Source organism: Acinonyx jubatus, chromosome A1, assembly GCF_027475565.1.
Source record: "Acinonyx jubatus isolate Ajub_Pintada_27869175 chromosome A1, VMU_Ajub_asm_v1.0, whole genome shotgun sequence".
NCBI classification, from domain to species: domain Eukaryota; kingdom Metazoa; phylum Chordata; class Mammalia; order Carnivora; family Felidae; genus Acinonyx; species Acinonyx jubatus.
The window spans coordinates 125646925-125666112 of NC_069380.1; the positions used below are offsets into that span (position 1 = coordinate 125646925).

Genomic DNA, 19188 nt, shown 5'->3' on the forward strand with positions numbered 1-19188 from the left:
CTTCATCCCTGATCCTTCAGCCTCCTGACTAATTCTCAGGGAATTGGAAATTATTTCCAATATTCTATTTTACTGAAGTAAAGTAGATTCCATTTTACTAGATTCTATTTTACTTAAGTTAGCAGAGTTGGGTTTTACCTTGCACTGGAGGATCATTGCTGATGTACCATCATCTAAGGGAAGGGTATAAGCCAGCCTAGAAGAGAGCTGGGTGAGAATCCTCAAAGAATAGGATGCTGAAGGACTGTAAGTGCTCAGTGATAATATGATAGACACAGTGAGAAATAACCTTGTAGTATAATGCCAGGTTGATTTCCTCTGCTTCCCTTTCTGTTGAAATGATGAGGGCTTGGGCCCCTCTCTCAGCCAGTAGGGCTGGGACACACTGGCCTTCTCCTTTATCTCCAGGAGACTTCAGCAGTTTCCAGTGAAGAGAACTGTGCTGGGAAGATCTTTAGAAATGCAGACTGTACAAGGTGTGTTGAAGAGGCAAAAAGACTCCGAGAGACCGTTGCATTCTTCTCAGAAACTGACAGGATTTCAGATGAAGCTGACTCTTTCAAAGTGTCCCCTGTGAACACCTACCCATATGCTTGCTTATTCTATATGTTGCCATCACTCTACAATCCTAGGACATTGTCTTGGGATTTCCTTGCCACGTCTGTTATACTTCTTCCAAATGCCTCAAAATTGTCTTACCCTTGGAGTGGATTCATTTCTAGAATTAGCCTGATCCAGGCTATTTTGACATCCTGTTTGCTGACTAGCATTGGTAATCATATTGGAAATAGTATTTCTTGTCAAAAGTGAAGCATGACAGTAAACCAATGAGGTGACTCTTTCCTCTCTGGCCTATAAACTATTCCCAAAACTATTTCCAAAATACTCTCAGCAGTGGCATCTGGACTAAAAACAGGTACATTTTACAAAGGTAACTACTTTGAGGATCAACATGAATGGTACAATAGCGTCTACTGATAGTTTTGTAATGCTCATTGATATATAAGGCGCTTTTCACCTTTTAGTAAGAGCTGCCATTTATTATTACCAGACACTGTGACAAATTTTCTACATGCATTATCTTGTGTAATCCTCAAAATTAGGAGGATATTATTATGAGTATCCACCACATTTTAACAGAAAAGAGTCAGGGCATAGAGTAAGTTGTCGAAGGTCACAAAGCAGGTGAGCAGGAGAGCACGGCTTTCGTGAAACCCCGATCTCCTGACTTCTGAGCCTCTTCTTCTCTAGGTTACCACTTGTACATCAAATTCACAAATAAAACTTACAACAGTGTGTAATTTTTTTTTTCAAAATAAAAACCTGCAGGAAAAGAAAACCTAGGTCTATTTGTATGTAAACAATTCTTGTTAAACAGCACAGTCACACAGTCAGAGACTTGAAGTGTCTCAGAAGCCCTTGCCTGTTCCTCAACTTCAATCTCTCAGTTCCAGGACTGAGAGTCCTTTTCTGTTACCCTCTCTAGTTATTTGGAAGACATTTACTCTTTTACAAGTGTGTCTTCTACTTTCTCATGCTGTTAAGTTTTCCCTAAGTTCCTGAACTGGGTCCCCAGGACTCTTTGCAGTGTCTGAGCTAAAATCCCAGTGCAGACAGCTTCCTGGTTCTGTAGGAAAAAAGACCTCTCATCCTGACTCATTTCTTCCTCACTCCCTTCCTCCTGCCTTTCCTGATTTTAGCTATTTGTCTATCCAAGCATTTGTGAACCCTCTGCTTTCTTTTTTACTTAATGCTCTTTGTCAATCAACAAAACACATTTGATCTTTTTCAATTCAGAAAACTTCTAGGATGATGGTTCTAAAGCTCAGGGGAGGTATTTTATGCCTCACTGGGTCCCAGAGCCTAAACACAGTCTTTCACAACCTAGAAACAGAGAGAGAAAGGGCAAACCCAGGAGGGCACACAGAAAAGAGATTCTCCACATAGACAATTCAGTGTGCAATATGCAAATATCAAAAACATACCAGAAAGAAAAGGTCATAAGCACCCATGTAGAATACAGTGAAGCAGAAATACTTCCAGACTGCCCACAGTGCCAGAAAGGAACCACAGAGAAAGAGAGAGGATAGCACACTAAAAAGCACTGGATATTTAGACATCGGAAATATCTACAGGAAGTGCTTCTGGGGGATAGAGAGCTAAGGAACTTCATGGCTAGAAATCGTGCCCAAGAAAATATAACAGGTATGATGGGCTTATCAAGAGTCTAAAACAAAGACATGATGAATCTTATCACTTGTAGAAAGTGCCATTTCAGGAGTTAAAAGTGGTCCTAGAAGCAAGGTGAGTGGGAGCCTCAAGCACTGCTTTTTGCCCCTGAACTTCTGATATACTCTATGTGAGGCACTTCTCACACAGACCACACCGCCGCTCCCTGTGGAAGTTCCTGCCAGGGTACTCTCCGGAGGTACTTCAGGAGAGTCAGGAAGAGGATGGTAGGAATTAAAGAATGCTTCAAGAATTCTACATCCTAGGCAAGAATCCTTTCCTTAGCTTATGTAACTGAGTTCTTAGGGTTTCCCAAAGGTTTCTCTGTATCCACAGACTTTATCCATTCTCTTTTTTAAAAATTTCTAAGTTTATTTATTTTGAGAGAGAGAGAGAGAGTGTGCCGGGAAGGGGCAGAGAGAGAGGGAGAGAGAAAATCCCAAGTAGGCTCCACACTGTCATCACGAAGCCTGAGGTGGGGCTCGAACTCATGAACTGTGAGATCATGACCTGAGTCAAAACCAAGAGTCAGATTCTTAAGCAACTGATCCACCCAGGAACCCCAGACCTTATCCATCATCTTATCCTACTATCCATTCATATACATTCATAACAGGACCATATAAATTTATTTTCTGTCCTCCTTAAAAAAAAAAAGAACAAAAGAACAAGAAATATTCCTAGGGAGTCACTGTCCTAGGGAAGAGGCAGATGACGACAGATTGTATGTTTGTTTGTTTGTTTTTGTGCACATGTCAATAGATCTTAAGAAGGGAAACCTTTCCTTTGAGTCAGCTGTAATCTACACTTTGTCATTTGTGGCTGTGTATAGGATCCTCATATGGTTTAAAGGAGATTATGCCTGTAGAGTCTTCAGTAAGTATTAAATGTCAGAAAATGTTACCTTTTATTAATATCAGTATCCATACCATCTCCAACTGATTTTCTAAAAGTATTTTCTGAGATGGTGAAAGAAGGCTGCTCGAAGTGAACTCTCTGTTGATTCATGGAGTCAAACAATTCAGTGTCACATTTAACCAGTAAAATTTGGGAAATTAGACCAAAAGGAATTTTCACTGCTTTGCCCCACCACAGTAATGTATTTCTGAGTATGCCTAGAATATTTTCTACAGAATACATGGGTGGGAAGCCCTTTGTGGGTAAAGGGAGCAACTTAAGAATGCAGCTTTTGTTTTCTTTCTTTCTTTCTTTAAGGAAACTTGGTACTGTGTCTAAGAACACAAAAACAATACAGTTACTAAACATAACATTTCCCAAGCCCGCTCCCACCCTCACACGCAAACATGGACATGATACTTCTCTTCTAGGAGAAGAGCAAGCTTGTCTAATTAAAATCTTGTATACATTTTGAGAGATAGCAGCAATGGCAGCCCAGTAATGACGACCATGATGACGTGCTTTACACTGATAATAGTATCACCTTGTCTTTCCTTCCTAATCACACAGCACTTCATACATAGTATCTTGTTTATCTCAGACTGCATTGTTTGTTACATGGGGGTGTGGATGTCACTAATACACTTTCCAGAAAGACAGTGATTTTCCAGCAAATTATGAGCAACTCAATGACCCCACTGTGCACTGGCACTCTCACCCACATCATTCAGTATTCCATGATTCTCCCAAATTTGGCTGCCCAAATGGATCATCTGGGAGCACTCATAAAGACTGTGAGTCTTGTCCCAAAGATTCTGTTCTGGACTGTCTGGGAATCTATCCTCTTATTTTTGTTTTCAAGTATCCCCTGGTGATCTCTTTTGGTCAGGCAGGTTTGGGAAATACTGCCCTTTTCAAACTCAGGGCAGTAGGAAGGGATATTGGCTGCAGTGGACTTGGGTGAACATTCAGATCCTCTCTTTCCGTGGTAGCTTTGCTCAACACTAGAAGGATAATACAATGGTCAAGCCATAGGCGTCATAGGCTCAACAATCAACAGATAGAGTACTGTCCTATCTGAGGGATATATTATTTGAAAATATAGTTAATTCTTCACTGTGGCTCCCCAATACTGAGATATCATTAGGCAGCATCTCATTAGTACCTTTTCCAAGTGAGAAGAGGCAAACAGTTGAGACCCAAAAAATACATGTTTGTCACTAGAGTCTATATAAAATGATTAAGCTATCAGCCTTTGCTACTTACTAGTCAACAGCTAAGAATGTCTTAAATTTAATCCATTACACATAATTAAAATGTATTAAATGTGTGCCTAATGCCCACTTAGCACCTTATCATGTAGTCTTTAAAATAGTAGCATTTTTACATGATTAAAATTTTGCCATAATTCAGGTAAAAACCTTTTTATTATAGGTTTTTATAACAAAACAGAATTCCTACAGTATTTATTATTATTGGGTTGTTTTCCATCTTTTATGCTTATATACTTGTGCTGTGATGAACACCGTATGACTTCTGTTTTCATGTCTTTTCTCATCACTCTTCAAGGTAATCAACTGCCAAGTATTCTCAACTCTGTCTCTGAAAACAGTTGTCAGTCTATCCCCTCATCTTCACTGGAGACACCACCACCCGAGTTCAGAGTTGCGTTATCCTTAGTGTGTACTTGACAGATAACAGCCTGCTAATGAGGATGGGGCTGCCTCCAGTCTCTTCTTTTTGGTATGTTTTCTATCCTGCTTCCAATATTGTCTTTCTAAATTATATACTTGCTCCGCTGCATAGAAACGACTGATGACTTGGGGCACCTGGGTGGCTCAGTCAGTTAAGCGTCTGATTCTTGATTTTGGCTGAGGTCATGATCTCATGGTTCCTGGGATTGAGCCCCACCTCAGTGTCTGCATTAACAGTGCAGAGCCTGCTTGGGATTCTCTCTCTCCCTCTCTCTCTCTATGCCCCCCCCCCCACTCATGCTCTCTCTCTCTCTCTCTGTCTGTCTCTCAAAATAAGTACACTTAAAAAAATGATTGATAATCTTCCCTTGCCCATAAAACAAAGTCCACCATGCTCAACACTGGCTTCCAATACTCTTCACTGCTCCTGTTTTGTTGCTCTGCACACTTTCAACTCTCTTTGTCTTTTACTGTCCCTAGTCTGCTGATCTGACAGGCACCTATGCTTCCACACCTCACTCTTGCTGGCCCCTTGGGGTCAGGTGATCGTCCCTTGACTATACGCAAAACTCTACATTCTTCAAAGCTCAGCAAAGAACTTTCCATAGATAGTACCTATATTTGAAGTTGCTTCAATTATGGCCACTTGGCTTGTACATAATCATTCATGATTCCTTCTCCCCTCGATTGTGAATTCCTTGATGCCAATAGTCACATTTTACTCATACCTTGATCTCTAAAACCTACCCTATTGCAGGCCATATAGAAGGTACACAGAAAATATTTGTTCACCAAATGGATAATAATCATAATCATAATAAAATTCTAGCACTTACACTACCTACCACTTGTTGAATACATTCTTGCTACCAATCACTGACTTAGAATTTACTGATGAGAAAATGAAAGCTTAGAGAATTTATGTAAATTTACCACAGTTAAAAAGCTAATAAAAGGAAAGCTAGGTTTTCAATCTATAGGGTTCGACTCATACTGGCTGACTAAATAACATGCAGTTTCATTTAATTATGTCAATTAATGTTGTAACAGAATACCCAGAGCAGATATTCAGGCAACAGATATTCAATTAATTATTTTCCCCATGATTACACATTTGTTTTTTTCACTGTTTATAATGCCAAGTATTATTTCAATCACTTCCTGGGTGAAAAGTCATTGTGTTAGACCTGCTTCCCCTCTCTCTCTATCTCCACACACACATATGTATTTATAAATATATATTTAAATAGAAGTATAGAAAGGCAAAACAGGTTAGCTTATAAAAAAGAAACAGACTTTTATACCTCTAAAAGATTATAAGTTTAATAATCATATAGTCATACTTCAAGTATTTAAGGAAATCTTTCAATTCAATGCTTTTTCTGGAGAGGTCTTTTTCATGAAGGAATTTTTATAAAAGTAACCTCTTTTGGCTTAAAAACTTTAAAACACTCGATAGTCAGTAGATGTGTTAAGTGTCAAAGTAAAATAAGAAAAAAACTTGCAAAAAAGTCAATGTACAGGGGAACCTAGGTGGCTCAGTCAGTTAGGCGTCTGACTCTTGATTTTGGCCCTAGTCATGATCTCACAGTTGGTGAGTTTGAGCCCCACATCAGGCTATGCACTGACAGTGCAGAGCCTGTTTGGGATTCTCTGTCTCCCTCTCTCTGCCCCTCCCTCACTTGCTCACTGTCAAAAATAAACATTTTTGGGGGCGCCTGGGTGGCGCAGTCGGTTAAGCGTCCGACTTCAGCCAGGTCAAGATCTCGCGGTGGTCCGGGAGTTCGAGCCCCGCGTCAGGCTCTGGGCTGATGGCTCAGAGCCTGGAGCCTGTTTCCGGATTCTGTGTCTCCCTCTCTCTCTGCCCCTCCCCCGTTCATGCTCTGTCTCTCTCTGTCGCAAAAATAAATAAACGTTGAAAAAAAAATTAAAAAAAAAATAAACATTTTTTTTAAAGCCAATGTACAAATAGTCCCATACACAATCTTTATCCATGTTTCCTTCAAGTTATTAAACCACATGTACTCAGCATTTTTCAATCACATTCCTAACAAAGCTAACTGAGCTTCCATTTCCTGCAATTATCAGAGTCTTGCTATAATGTGCTCTTATTAAAGGAAAAGGGAAAATAGGGGAAGTACATGGTGAAGTGGTGCCTGCTACTAGTAGAGTGGACTTGTGTGCAATGGATTGGTTTCCTCCTGCACGCACACCACCTTAACATGCATTTCCATCCAATGTCTCTTTGACCTCTCTCACCTAGACCCATTTGTCTTCTTTATGCATATTTGCTTTCAATTATTATTGCACATATTTCTTTTTATGTTACATACACTATTTGTTATTCTCTCTCTCTCTCTCTCTCTCTCACACACACACACACACACACACACACACACACACACACACACAGACTTATAATGACTTAGCTAAGTACCTAGCATCACTATTGTCACCATAAAATACTTTCTTGGTGTCTTTTCTTTAATAAGCTCAAAATGTTAAATGATTAGTCCAGATAATAACACAATAATTGTTCCAGTCAAGTATCTTTGGTATTCTTTTTGTCCCCTCATTGGATTTTAGGAATGACTTTGTGCTTTAGAAGAACAATAAACATGCAAGGTTAAGTTTATTCTCACTGGGTTTCAACTAATTAGTACTATTTGGATAATTTACTTTTTATATTCTACTTACCGAACTGACTAAATTCTATTTAGAAAACACTTGGTTTTTAAGGGGTTGTGAATATTCAGGGTAAAATATGTGGAGTGGAGACTTACACCAATTTTTTTGTGGACTAAAATCAATTTTGTTTTATGCTAGTCACTGTATCACATGACTCCCTCTATAGGTAAAGTGTAAGCAATTATATTCACTTTATCACTTATAGAGAAAAACTTGTATTTTTTAAAATCTTGAGCCAAAAGACATTTGCCTTAAACCTCCAAGTTCGATTTATCTGAGAGCCTAGAGGTTATATTCAGTGAATATAATCTAAACAGCTCTAAATATAAAGACTTATCCAGGGAGGAGATAGGACATGACTTTTTTTCTAATTTTCAAGTTTATGTACAAGAAATACAGTTCTGTATCTATTGCTCATAAATTAGTATCCTTTAATACTTCTTATACTTTCTCAACGCATACACTTCTAAAGTGGGTCTGAAAGCTACCCTAATATGATGAATGGTTTTACAGGGGTGTAAGAAGGCCCCTGGACTCAGAGATATATATTCCTGGATCCATGTCTAAGTACCATTTACTCTCACTAGGCCTCAGTTTTCTCAACTTTACAATAGAGAAGTTTAAATTTTCTCTCAGTTGCATTCTTGCATGAAAATCCTTAATTTGAAAATGATTAAAGGGATTGAAAATGTGGCAATTAGAAATTTAGTGAAAAGTGATACTGTGAAGACATGACAAGATTGTATGAGGTAGCTTTTCCTGAGTTAACATCATTTGTAAATGAAATGCTCGAAAGGACTAATTGTGTCTAAAGAGGCATAGCTAAACTCCAAAACCTATACAGAACAGCACAATACAGCGATGGCTTGGCCATCTCTGACGCTTTGCTGCCCCCTCATGTTTCAACACACTCTAGTTCTATTATTCACTGCCCCTTAAGGACCTTAAGTAGGTGAGCCTTGCTCTAAGTAATACAAGGATTCCTAAAATGTCCTGTGATTACTGTTTGAAAACAATCATTGATGAAATGTTCCAGAAAAGCTGACACATCATCAGTGTCTTCCCTCTCTACCTTACAAGCTTTCAAATTAGCTTTAAGAACAACAACAACAATAGATGCCAGACATGGATTAGGATTATAGGAAGAAACACTTGGGGAGTTACTCATAACCTGCTGACTTCTGGTCTTTGTCTAAATTATCTCCCCAAATTTCTGCAACAGCACTGAGAGTTAGCTACTCATATCTACATTCTTAAAATGAGGGAATACAGCAAATGAGAGACCCAGGGTTTGTACTCCAGCTCCAAACCCCACATGCGATGTGTTTGTTATATCACACTAAAGAACCAAATAGCTCTTTAGTAATGAAACTCGTTTATAAATGTACATTTGGAAATGTACATTAGCTATGGCAATAGAAACTGCCAAGTGATTTACCCGCTTTAACCCTAATGATATAAAATCAAACTTCCCTGGCTTTAAAACACATATCAAATGGAATAATCTCAAAGGAGAAAAGGGTATTGTAAGTTCTGTGGGACAAAGCTTTAGAAAACATAGTGTGACACATGTAGACAAAGTTCTTAACTGTTCTTTTATAGAAATCAAATGGTTGATTTACAGAAAAGTTGTAGAGAGATCATTATTTTAGATTTTGAAAATGATTCTGCACCATACTTTATTGCCCACGTCACAGGGCCACCAATGTGTGTGGCAGTGAGGAAAAGTAGGGACACAGCACTGGGAGCAATAGGAAGACCCACTTTTGACAGGCACCAAGGAAGTGTGTCCATTTTGACCATTTTGGGGGGCTCCATATTTTCTCTCTTATGACCCTACAAGCTTCTTTCTCTCATTTTTTCCTCCTTTCATCTCTCTGCCCTACTCATTCCATCATCCCTTGTTCTACCTACAGAGAATAAAAACAAGTGCAAAGCAAAAGAGAAAATGTCTTGCATGCCTACTCTGTGAAGCAGGATGCTGAGAGCATCCATATGTGAATGCCCCTTACTTAGCAATAACTGTATGAAATATGATAACCAATTTATAAGTGGGGAAACCAAGGCAGAGAAGGGTATGTGGCCTGTCCAGGGCCACACAGCTATCATGGTAGAGCATGATTTGAATTCTAGACAGGCAGAACACCCATGCTACACAATTCCAGGGGTGGTGCCCATCCTTGATGTTCTAAGTGGTTGCCCTCCAGGGGCCCCTGGAGCTGTGCACCACAGCAGCCTTTTGGACCACTCCTGGACTCTGCCATATGGTGCACTGTTCCTCCAGATCCTAACCAAAATATCTAAGAAGGTCAAGTTCATCTTAAAGGGTGCCCCACTGACCCTTTTTAACACTCTTTTCTGCCATTCCCAGGACCATGACACAGGAATAGCTGGGTTCTAACAATAGGAGGCGTGAACCTGGATGTATAGGTCCTGAACAGTCAGCGGCTGAGGAAGGAGATGCACTTTTCTGTGTACCTCAACTCTTACTTCTATCCAAGTTTATGTTTTTAAGAGCCTACTTTTTCAGAATGGGCTCAGAGACAGAAATCTTTTCCTGCCATTGCCCTCATTCCCACAGCCTCCATTCCACTTTTCCACCTTGGTTGGCTAGGCTGGGACAAGGAAAAAAGACTGCCATTCTCTAGTTAATTTCCCATTGTGCTCTGTGATGAACACGGCTGCACTAAGCAGTTAATGACAGTTAATTAGTTTCCCTTCCTAGATAAGATATTTCTGTAGCCCCACTGTCCCTAGGCCTCAGGTCAGGAGCTTGTGGGTACAAATGAGGCCATATTAACCTTAATTCTCAGATTTCAATGGCTCAAAGTTCCCTCTGGTATAACTCCTGGGCCTCAACACTATGTGAACATTTGTGGGGGCTTCTATAGGGTCTCTCACATTTGTTTAAGAAAAGTCTGTGCCCTTTGAGTGCAATTACTCTCCCTTTAATCACTTCCCAGCATCTGCCAGAGTGGTTGGACAGCTGCCTGGACCACTGACCACCCACCAGCTCCTGATGGACACAACAATCTCCACCGATACCTGCAGCTGCTCTCTGGAGAGGATGCTCCTGTGAGGCTGGCTCATATGTGACCTCAAGCTACACAAGCGTGCAGGAACCAAAATAGCACTGCGTTCTGTTCAAACTACAATGTCAGAGTCCTGCTTGTGGCAAAAATAGTAGGGGGGGGGGAGGTGACCCCTTTGCATAGGGGTCAGATCTAGAGCCTGAAGCAGGGCTGGGGATGAGCTTCCATGTGGCCTCTCTCACTAGAAGCCCCAGCTGCAGGCTCACAAAGGTTGGCCTGCTTGTCCCTCAACGTAATAGGCAAGTGTACAGAGACAGGGCCATCCAGTTCTACACCCCTATCTCAGTTGAGACCCATTGACATTGAACTCAGCTTTCTGGGAAAAAAAAGTTGTTAATCAAAGAACTTATTTTAACATACAGGAATTTCAGTCTATATCTTGAACAATGACAGGAAGAAATGTGATGGACAAGGCATACACTATGAAATGACACTTGAAAATCATCACCAACAAGATCTTGAAAGATAAACATAGGAAAAAGAACCAAACATTTAATATTCGTTGAAATGCAAATCCCATTCAAAAGACATTCCAAAAAGAACAACATTACCAACTGTTCCAGAATCAACTCTGATGTGACCGCAAAGGAGACCAGATTAAAAGTGCTGACCTGAATGGGGAAGTTAACTTTCAAGCAAAGTGTACTCACTAATAGCTTAATAAGGAGCTCTCAAAATATTCTGAGTTGGAGTCCAAGGAAGGCACTTGAATCAAATGAAGTAATGGTCTAGTTTGGAGAATATGTTAATTTTCTTCTGGTAATAATTTTAGAAAACATAGGTTTTCTTTTCCAGGCAATTATTTTAATGAATCAATTGGGGTTTCAAGAAATGATTAAATGAGTTCAATTTGGTTTCAGGTTCAGCAAAATGAGATCATTTGTTCTGTTTTTGGTTCAGTTGAGGTCAAGCCCCATGTCTAAAATAGATTAATAGGAATTGGGATGATTTTTTTTTTTTTTTTGCCCTTTATGTCCCTCATCCTTCTTTTCCCTTCTTTTCCCCAAACATCTGTTCTTTTGATCTCATTGAACTTTCCTGTGTTGTATAATTACTTCTCTCCCCTCCCAAAGTAAATTTATTCTCACTTTGAGCCAAAATCAGGACTACTGGAATGGTGTTCCTTCCTGCACACAACTGGGATATCAATTAACCAGTAAGGTCCCTTTTATTTATGCTTTCCCTTTCATTAAAACAAACTACCACACAATAATGTCATGCTGATGGCATAAGCCTGGAAACGATATGGTCAACATTTGGAAGGTGACACTATCTCTCGTAATACAAATGCCGAGAGCAATGTATCAGCACAGATTTAAATGGTCTTTAAAGACGGCACATCAGTAAAGATTTCCCAAATAATAGCTTAAATGGAGAACTTGTGGACTCAAGGATAGAAATGATAATAGAGAGAAAAAGGGAACAATTTCTTTAAAATTATAGAATTGCAATATAAAAGTGGTGTTAAGTGTTATGCTGAACCTTGGAAGATATGATTTTTCTTTTCTAGACAGAAGAAGAGTAAGCTTCTAGATCTTTCTTACCTGTTATGGTGGCTTTGTTGATGGATGGTTGGTTGCACATGGGTGATCTTCTGACAAAGAGAGAAAAGTACAAAGCAGTAAATATGTGGTGCATGTTAATCTCAGGACTCTCGGAGTCATCTCCAATATGCCATTTTAATTCAAAGGATTATTTTTAAGGCAGGACATGCAAATGAAGATTTCTCTCAGACTAGCCAGTTTAGTTCCTAGTCTATAGTTAATATCACACATGTCAAAAAAGCAAAGAGTTAAATCTCACAGTGATAGACTTTGGGGAAAATAAGGCTGAAGTAAATGTCACAGGAACATGATAGAGGAGGAAGTTCTTATTAATTGACTGCATTCAATTAAACCAGGGCTTACAGAGCAAACACAAACTTTGTGAATTTGAAGAACAGTCAAGCGACAAGTGGTTTCCCTAATACAGTGATGAGAAACTTTTGTTTTGGCATAAATTCTCAGAAGTGAATGACTCCTTGGAGACTGTGTTACAATTAGAGAAGCTCTTTAAACACTTTCCTTTTCCTTTCCTTATATTGAGAAACATCTCTGATACATTTATCAGAGAGGTATATCAATGTTTTGTCCAAATAGATGCTATAGAGACTGCAGAAACACTATAAACCAAAGGTACTTAAATAGGTTCTATCTTGTATTCTCTGATTTTTCAGATGCTTGCAAAGTTTCACAAGGTGATTATATTCCCCTTGAACTGAAAAACCCTGCTCTAAAACTAACATGTATCTCTACAGAGTCCAGCCACAATGTATCCACTATTCAATCAGTGCTTAATAAATTATGTTGAAAAGAATATCACTTATGGACTATAACTTACTGACAATTGGAAGCTTTTAAAATATTGCATAGTGATCTTTAACACTTAACTAACACTTAACAAAACACTTACTGTGTGTCAGACACTGAGCTAAATGAGCACTTTCGATGAATAATCTACTTTGATCCTCAAAAGAAACCATAAAGCAGGTTATCTCATTGTTTTCGTTTTACAAAAGAGGAAAACAAAGCTTTGGGAAGTCGAGTCACTTGTTCAGAATAAGAGCGCTGAGTTTTCAACTAACGCAGTGGGATTCTAGAGCCAGCGCTCTGCCATACTGCCTTCTTTTTAAGATGCTTTTGTGGAAAGAGGACGAACAGCCATGCGTCTGTGCAAATGACAGACTCTTGCAGAGCTGTGTTCAAATCTGCTTTCCTGAGATGACACATCTCTTAATTGGGAGATGCAATCTAGTGCTTTCTAAATTCTCACTGCCTTGGTTCCAGGCAGTGTCTGGCTCTGACTTACTGCTTTTAAGTTTATTGATGTCACTTTAGGATTGAAGTTTTGTGTTTGGCTGGAAATGCACCACAATCAACTGCCAAGTTATTCTGGTTTTTATTAGTAAATGAAATGAGAAAATGTAAAACTTGATTAATGTTTCATAAAACAGAAAGGGCGATGCTTTAAATTGTTACTCTGAAATAGAGCTGATCTTCTTGCTGAGAGTATATTATTCAAATAATTTATATCTTAATTACTCCTTTTTTAGTCCTTGCTCTGTGAAAATCTAGAAAGCGTTTTATCTGAAAAAAAAGGTATCAAATGAATAGTCCTAAGCTCATCTACAGTTTTAGAAAACCAAGTTATTGCCTTTTTATTTATTATCTTCTCTTAATAACAATCCTACAATTTGGGGACTTGGGGAATTGATAGTTCAACAAATAATGACAAGCAGACAATCTTAATCACTTGATCCATGGTTACAGTGGTAAATCACTTAATGAAGAATGGGTCAGAACTCACTGTGGAATTAAAAATCTCAGGGGCAAGAAAGAGCAACATGATAGAAACCAGTGATAGACTAGTAAAATCAGCAATGCACATTTGAGTACCCACAGGGGCCAGGCTTCACATGCATTCCTCATGGACTTCTTTCCTGTAGCAAACAAAAAGGGTGGATTGTGCAAGGCCTCACATGCCTTCCATGAAATCCAAGGGTAAGCCTGGAAATGTTTTAGTGGCATTGTAAGTGTCCAGCAGGGAAAATTCTGATTTCCTCATGGTCATCATGTGACAAGCCAGAGTTATACCATTTCACTATCGCTATCTGCAGCAGAGCTTAGCTGTGTAGACTAATTTCTGCTATTCTGATACAGGAAGAGGTTGATTCAATTTGAATCAGTAAAGGAGGTACAAATCTGCATTATCCAAAAGAGAGACTACAAAGGCCTTTACTTCGAGACTACCGGCTAATATTGTTTGGTTAGATGTCACTGGACATACAATAGGTCAGGTTTAGGCATAAACTATGAGTTTCTATCCTCCTCTAGCTGCTCTTTTCCACTTTAATCTGTGTCATCCTTGCAAATCAGTTGAAAACTTTATCTTTCAAGGGATGGGTCTTAGGTCATCTCTTTAGAGACAGAAAGCCAGTCTGCTGCCTTCACACCTGTCTGGTAAACTGTTTGCCTGACACAGGTTTAGATGTTGGTACCCAAGTGACCATGTCTGAAGGAAGTATAAAAGGCATTATAAAGTTTGTAGTTTGCCTATTCAAAGACATGCGTTAATATTTGGGACTAAAATGTTTGGGAGTGACACCCGTAATTTCATGCCTCCTGTGAAGCTGAGACTTTCCAAAGAGGAGGTGACGTTACCTATGAGTTACCAAATGCCAAAATACCCACGGGGCTGTTGAGATCACTGGGATATTATATGGCCATGGAGCACAGAAGACACGTTTGGTAATGGTAAACAAATACTGCAAGTAAACCCTCAGATTTCACATGCTACAGTATCACTTTGTTCTTCTAGCCAACAAGCACATGCAGAGTGACTGCTCTGTGCTGGCTCTTGTGTGAGGCACCAGGAACACACGTCAACCACATACACCCCCCGATGGCTGCAGGCTGACATTCTTCAGGGGGCGCTCAGACAAGTAAATAGGTACCCGGAGCACAGAGGGATATGTGCTAACAGAGGAGTTAGGTGCAGTATGCAGTTACACAGACACGGAAGGACGTAGCATCAAGTCTGGGACCTGTGTGTACATGCGTTATGTTGGGTGCTAGCCAGGGACGATGACCCCAAGTAAATTATATTTAAGCTGTGACCTAAAGAATGAATTGCAATTAGCCCAATGGATGAGGTGGGGGTGGAGAAGAAGGTGAGAAATGTTCAGACTGAGGAGACAGGACTGCGAAATCATTACCTGGAAAACAGGACAATTGACTGAAGCTTCCGGGTTCCATTCGAATAATTACTTGCGTTGTAGCATTTATATTGGTTTTTAAAAAACCTTTGTTATCATAGAAAATGCATACATAGTGGCCAGAGCTTTTTTAAATTCACATGGAAAATGTGAATGTGTCAGTTACATTATTATGGGATTATTATTTAAAATTATTCAGATCTTTTGGGGCATCAGGGTGGCTCAGTCAGTTAAGCGTCTGACTCTGGCTCAGGTCATGATCTCAGAGTTCACGAGTTTGAGTCCTGCATTAGGCTCTGTGCTGATAGTTTAGACCCTGGAGCCTGCCTCAGATTCTGTGTCTCTGTCTCTCTCTCTCTGCCCCTCCCCTGCTTGCACTCTGTCTCTCTCTCTTCTTAAAAATAAAAAAAAAAAATTAAAAAAACATTTAAAACAATTAAAATTATTATTCAGATTTTTCCATATACTTTTATAGACTTAGATAAGTTATAATTTTAAATAAATTTCTATCCACTGTTATCTTAATATTTATTTAAAGAAATGTTTTTTTCTTCTGGTAAATTATTTGGACTTGATATTTTATTTTATTATTAATTTTTTAATGTTTGTTTATTTTATAGAGAGAGAGAGACAGAGAGCACTAGCAGGGGAGGGGCAGAGAAAGAGGGAGACACAGAATCTGAAGCAGGCTCCAGGCTCTGAGGTGTCAGCACAGAGCCCGATGTGGAGCTCAAACTAGTGAACCTTGAGATCGTAACCTGAGCTGAAGTAGGATGTTTAACTGACTGAGCCACCCAGAGCCTCTGGAGTTTACATTTTAATGACCTGTTGTTTATTATTAATGATAGAATGCCAAAATAAGGAGCATTTGAGTAATTAGTTTTCCACTTAATCGTGAAAAATTATTTTCTCTTTTTAGATTTTTCACCTTTATTAGATGATTCAAATTATAATTATTTCCCATCTCAGCTTCTGTCTTTCAAATGCTTCCTCTGTTATCACACACACACACACAAAAATCACAATTTTATTAATTGCTCCATGAGGCTCCTTATCTGAGATTCAGTAACAGCAGGAGAATCAAAGATCTTTGATAGGATACAATGCTTCTCCAAGTTAAACTGGTGTCTTAGAATTAGGAGGATGACTTTGGATTGACTTTAAGGCTTGATGAGATTATATGTCCACGGTTAATTTATGAAGTAAAGCCAAAACGATAGAGTTACTCTGAGTGTGAATAACTGGGCAGAGGACTGATTATGCCAGGTGATTTCTGACAGATGCAGCCACCATATTTATTTCTCATACGACTTCATTTCTGATATTAGAACCATCACTGCAAGTATTATAGAAAAGTGACGGGACAACTTAGGCCTTAGTGTAAATGGTTAGACAACATGGCAACAACTGAGAGAAATCAAATACATTGCCTTGAGTTCAACCAGACTCAGAAAACACCGTCTAAAAGTTTAGCATGACGGGGTGGGGAAAGGATAACTTACTTGCTAGGTGCTCGATCTTGCAAATTAGTTAATGCAGCAAAGTTGTTTCGTACAGTTCGCAGGCTGGCCAAGACCTACAACAAAAAGGGACTCTTTAAGCTCCTTGGAACAGAGCCATCTTTAGTGCAATTTAAAATGGTTTGGTGATGTAAAAAGTAGTTTGTTAAGTGAAAACCTGATACTGCTTGCAACCTAGTTTCACATACCACTAAAGAATCTTTTAGCTCTTAGCGAAGTTTACATGTATCTATTTGAAATCTGGAGTGGTCAGACTGCAAAGATTTCCCAGGTATTTCTCCTCATTGTCAATGAATATGGTGACGTAGCAGAAGCTGACACAGTATTCCTGGAATCCTCAGCCACCAAAACAATATCTTAGGCAATATACATACAGTATTGTTACGAATTATGCAAATTTAAAATAGTATAATACAAAATAATAAGAAACTCTCACTTTAGGGGTAAAATTTTAAATATATGCTCCCAAATTCTCTTTAAATATTCACTAAGAATGTCAGACTTTCAAAGTCAGAAATGTAGGTGAATTTAAAATTTTTTTTTTCACTTTTGCCACATGGCTACCTAGCAAAGAAAAATTCTTTTCTTTGTTAAGGTTATCTGAATCATCAATTTTAAGATTCTTAAGGATGCATTTTCACATAAAATGGGACCACCCTGTGTGCTCAAAACTGGGCCTAGAGAAAGTACTAAAGAATTTTGTTGAAGAAATGAATACATAGACACAACACAGCCATATACACAAGGCGGGACCAACATGTCCCATCTACCTCTGAAGGTCCTTCTTTTTCTAATCTAGTGTAACTAGAAGGTGGCGAAAGAACTGGAAGTGAGACTAGGAGAGAACATTTGCAAGAGCTTTACCTGCCTCCCTTTGCACTAGAATGGGTGAGTTTCCCTCAAGGTAGAGCCTACATCAGGTGAGATTGTAAGTAATGTGGGTGACAACCAGAATGTTGAGTTTATCTAAAACATAGATTTCAATTGTCCTGTTAGGTACTACGTAACGACCCAGACTGCCTGGCTCTGTTACGTATTCAGTGAATTTAGACAAGTTACATAATCTCTGTCTACCTCAGTTTCCTTTTCTGTAACCCAGGATAGTGATAGCTGTCTTTGAGGACTGTTGTGAAGATGATATGAAATGACACGTTAGGTGCCAAGGACAGTGCCCGGCAAACAGAAAGCACTCAAAGAATATTAGCCCATGATGGCAGCATTTCATTTGTTTAATGATCTGGCATGTGCATGGGGAGTTTACTTAGTGCCTATCATTGGTAACAAAGGGGGGTGGGGAACACAAATCCATCGTTGTTCCCACTGTTCCAGAACTACTTCCAAAATGTTTTCATCCAGCTCTGACTTAGACTAAAGCCAGTCTAAATGTTTTTCTAAGACAAAAATGTCTCAGAAATTTCTGAAACGGGCATTGATTCTTGTTGGTCACTGGGGTGCTGTTTACACCCCAGGACAGTGACCTACAGCATTATCCCCTGAAGGGGTTAACGGTGCTTCCTGAGGTGCCAACCATGATTAACTCAGTCACTGGAAAAACCTGGCTCATTATCACATGTAAACAACTCACAGCACTGAAAGGTCACGCTGCCTATGACGGAGTATTCAAATAACCAAGTGCTGACATCAGAGCATGCTGTCTTTCATTAGGCATGAAGTCTTGAATGATGCAGAAATAGAAATAAATCTGATAAATGATCCACTGTCATTAAATCATACAGGCCTAATTCAGACTTTAAGGATTGAATATCAAATATACTAATAAAATATTTTAAATGAGATTATTGCACTCCCTAAATACTCCTTTTTTCTAGACAGAATTTTAACCTCAGAATTCTGAGACCTTTATCTAATAAATTATAGTGAGTGCACTGCATTTGACACCTGGATAAACAGAAATAGTGCTGCAGCTAATACAAGTTCTACACTCATTTGAAAGAAAACATTAGTTCATGAAAGATAGACTATAATTGTTTTTCTGTGAAACAATTTTTGACTCTGTTATAGTAAAGGTTATTAAATCAGATAATTTTGTTTCAGATATTAATTTAAATTTCATGTAGTTTTTGGATAATCTATCTTCACACAGGACAGAGTTTAAACAGAACAAAGGGTAGAATGTAAACTATATATCTCCCTCATTAATAAAGACAAAAACCAAAATTATTGTTATTTGTGAGAGGAGGCAGGTAGATGAAATTGACAACATATGCTCAGGGGGTGTTAAACATATCGGTACTGTTCTACTTCTTTAGCTGCTGATTTTAGTGTCCTTTATATTTTAGATAATAACTAGATAT

The 19188-nt window shown here is 38.9% G+C and overlaps 1 protein-coding gene across 14 annotated transcripts in view; it reads right to left on the bottom strand.

The window, feature by feature from the left end:
• PDE4D (phosphodiesterase 4D) overlaps positions 1-19188 on the bottom strand; it is a 713672-nt gene that overhangs the window by 170652 nt on the left and 523832 nt on the right. For 13 of the 14 annotated variants that reach the window (XR_008297094.1, XM_027041436.2, XM_027041455.2 and 10 more), the window contains 2 exons: positions 16856-16929; positions 12145-12194 (listed from right to left, as the gene is read on the bottom strand). Coding sequence is in view for 13 of the 14 variants with exons in the window: in XM_027041436.2 (XP_026897237.1) it covers positions 12145-12194; positions 16856-16929 (124 nt within the window). In the remaining variant the exon portion in view is untranslated. Of the gene's footprint in view, positions 1-7165; positions 7420-12144; positions 12195-16855; positions 16930-19188 lie in introns of those variants that run through there. The other variant, XM_053218368.1, reaches the window with a different exon arrangement.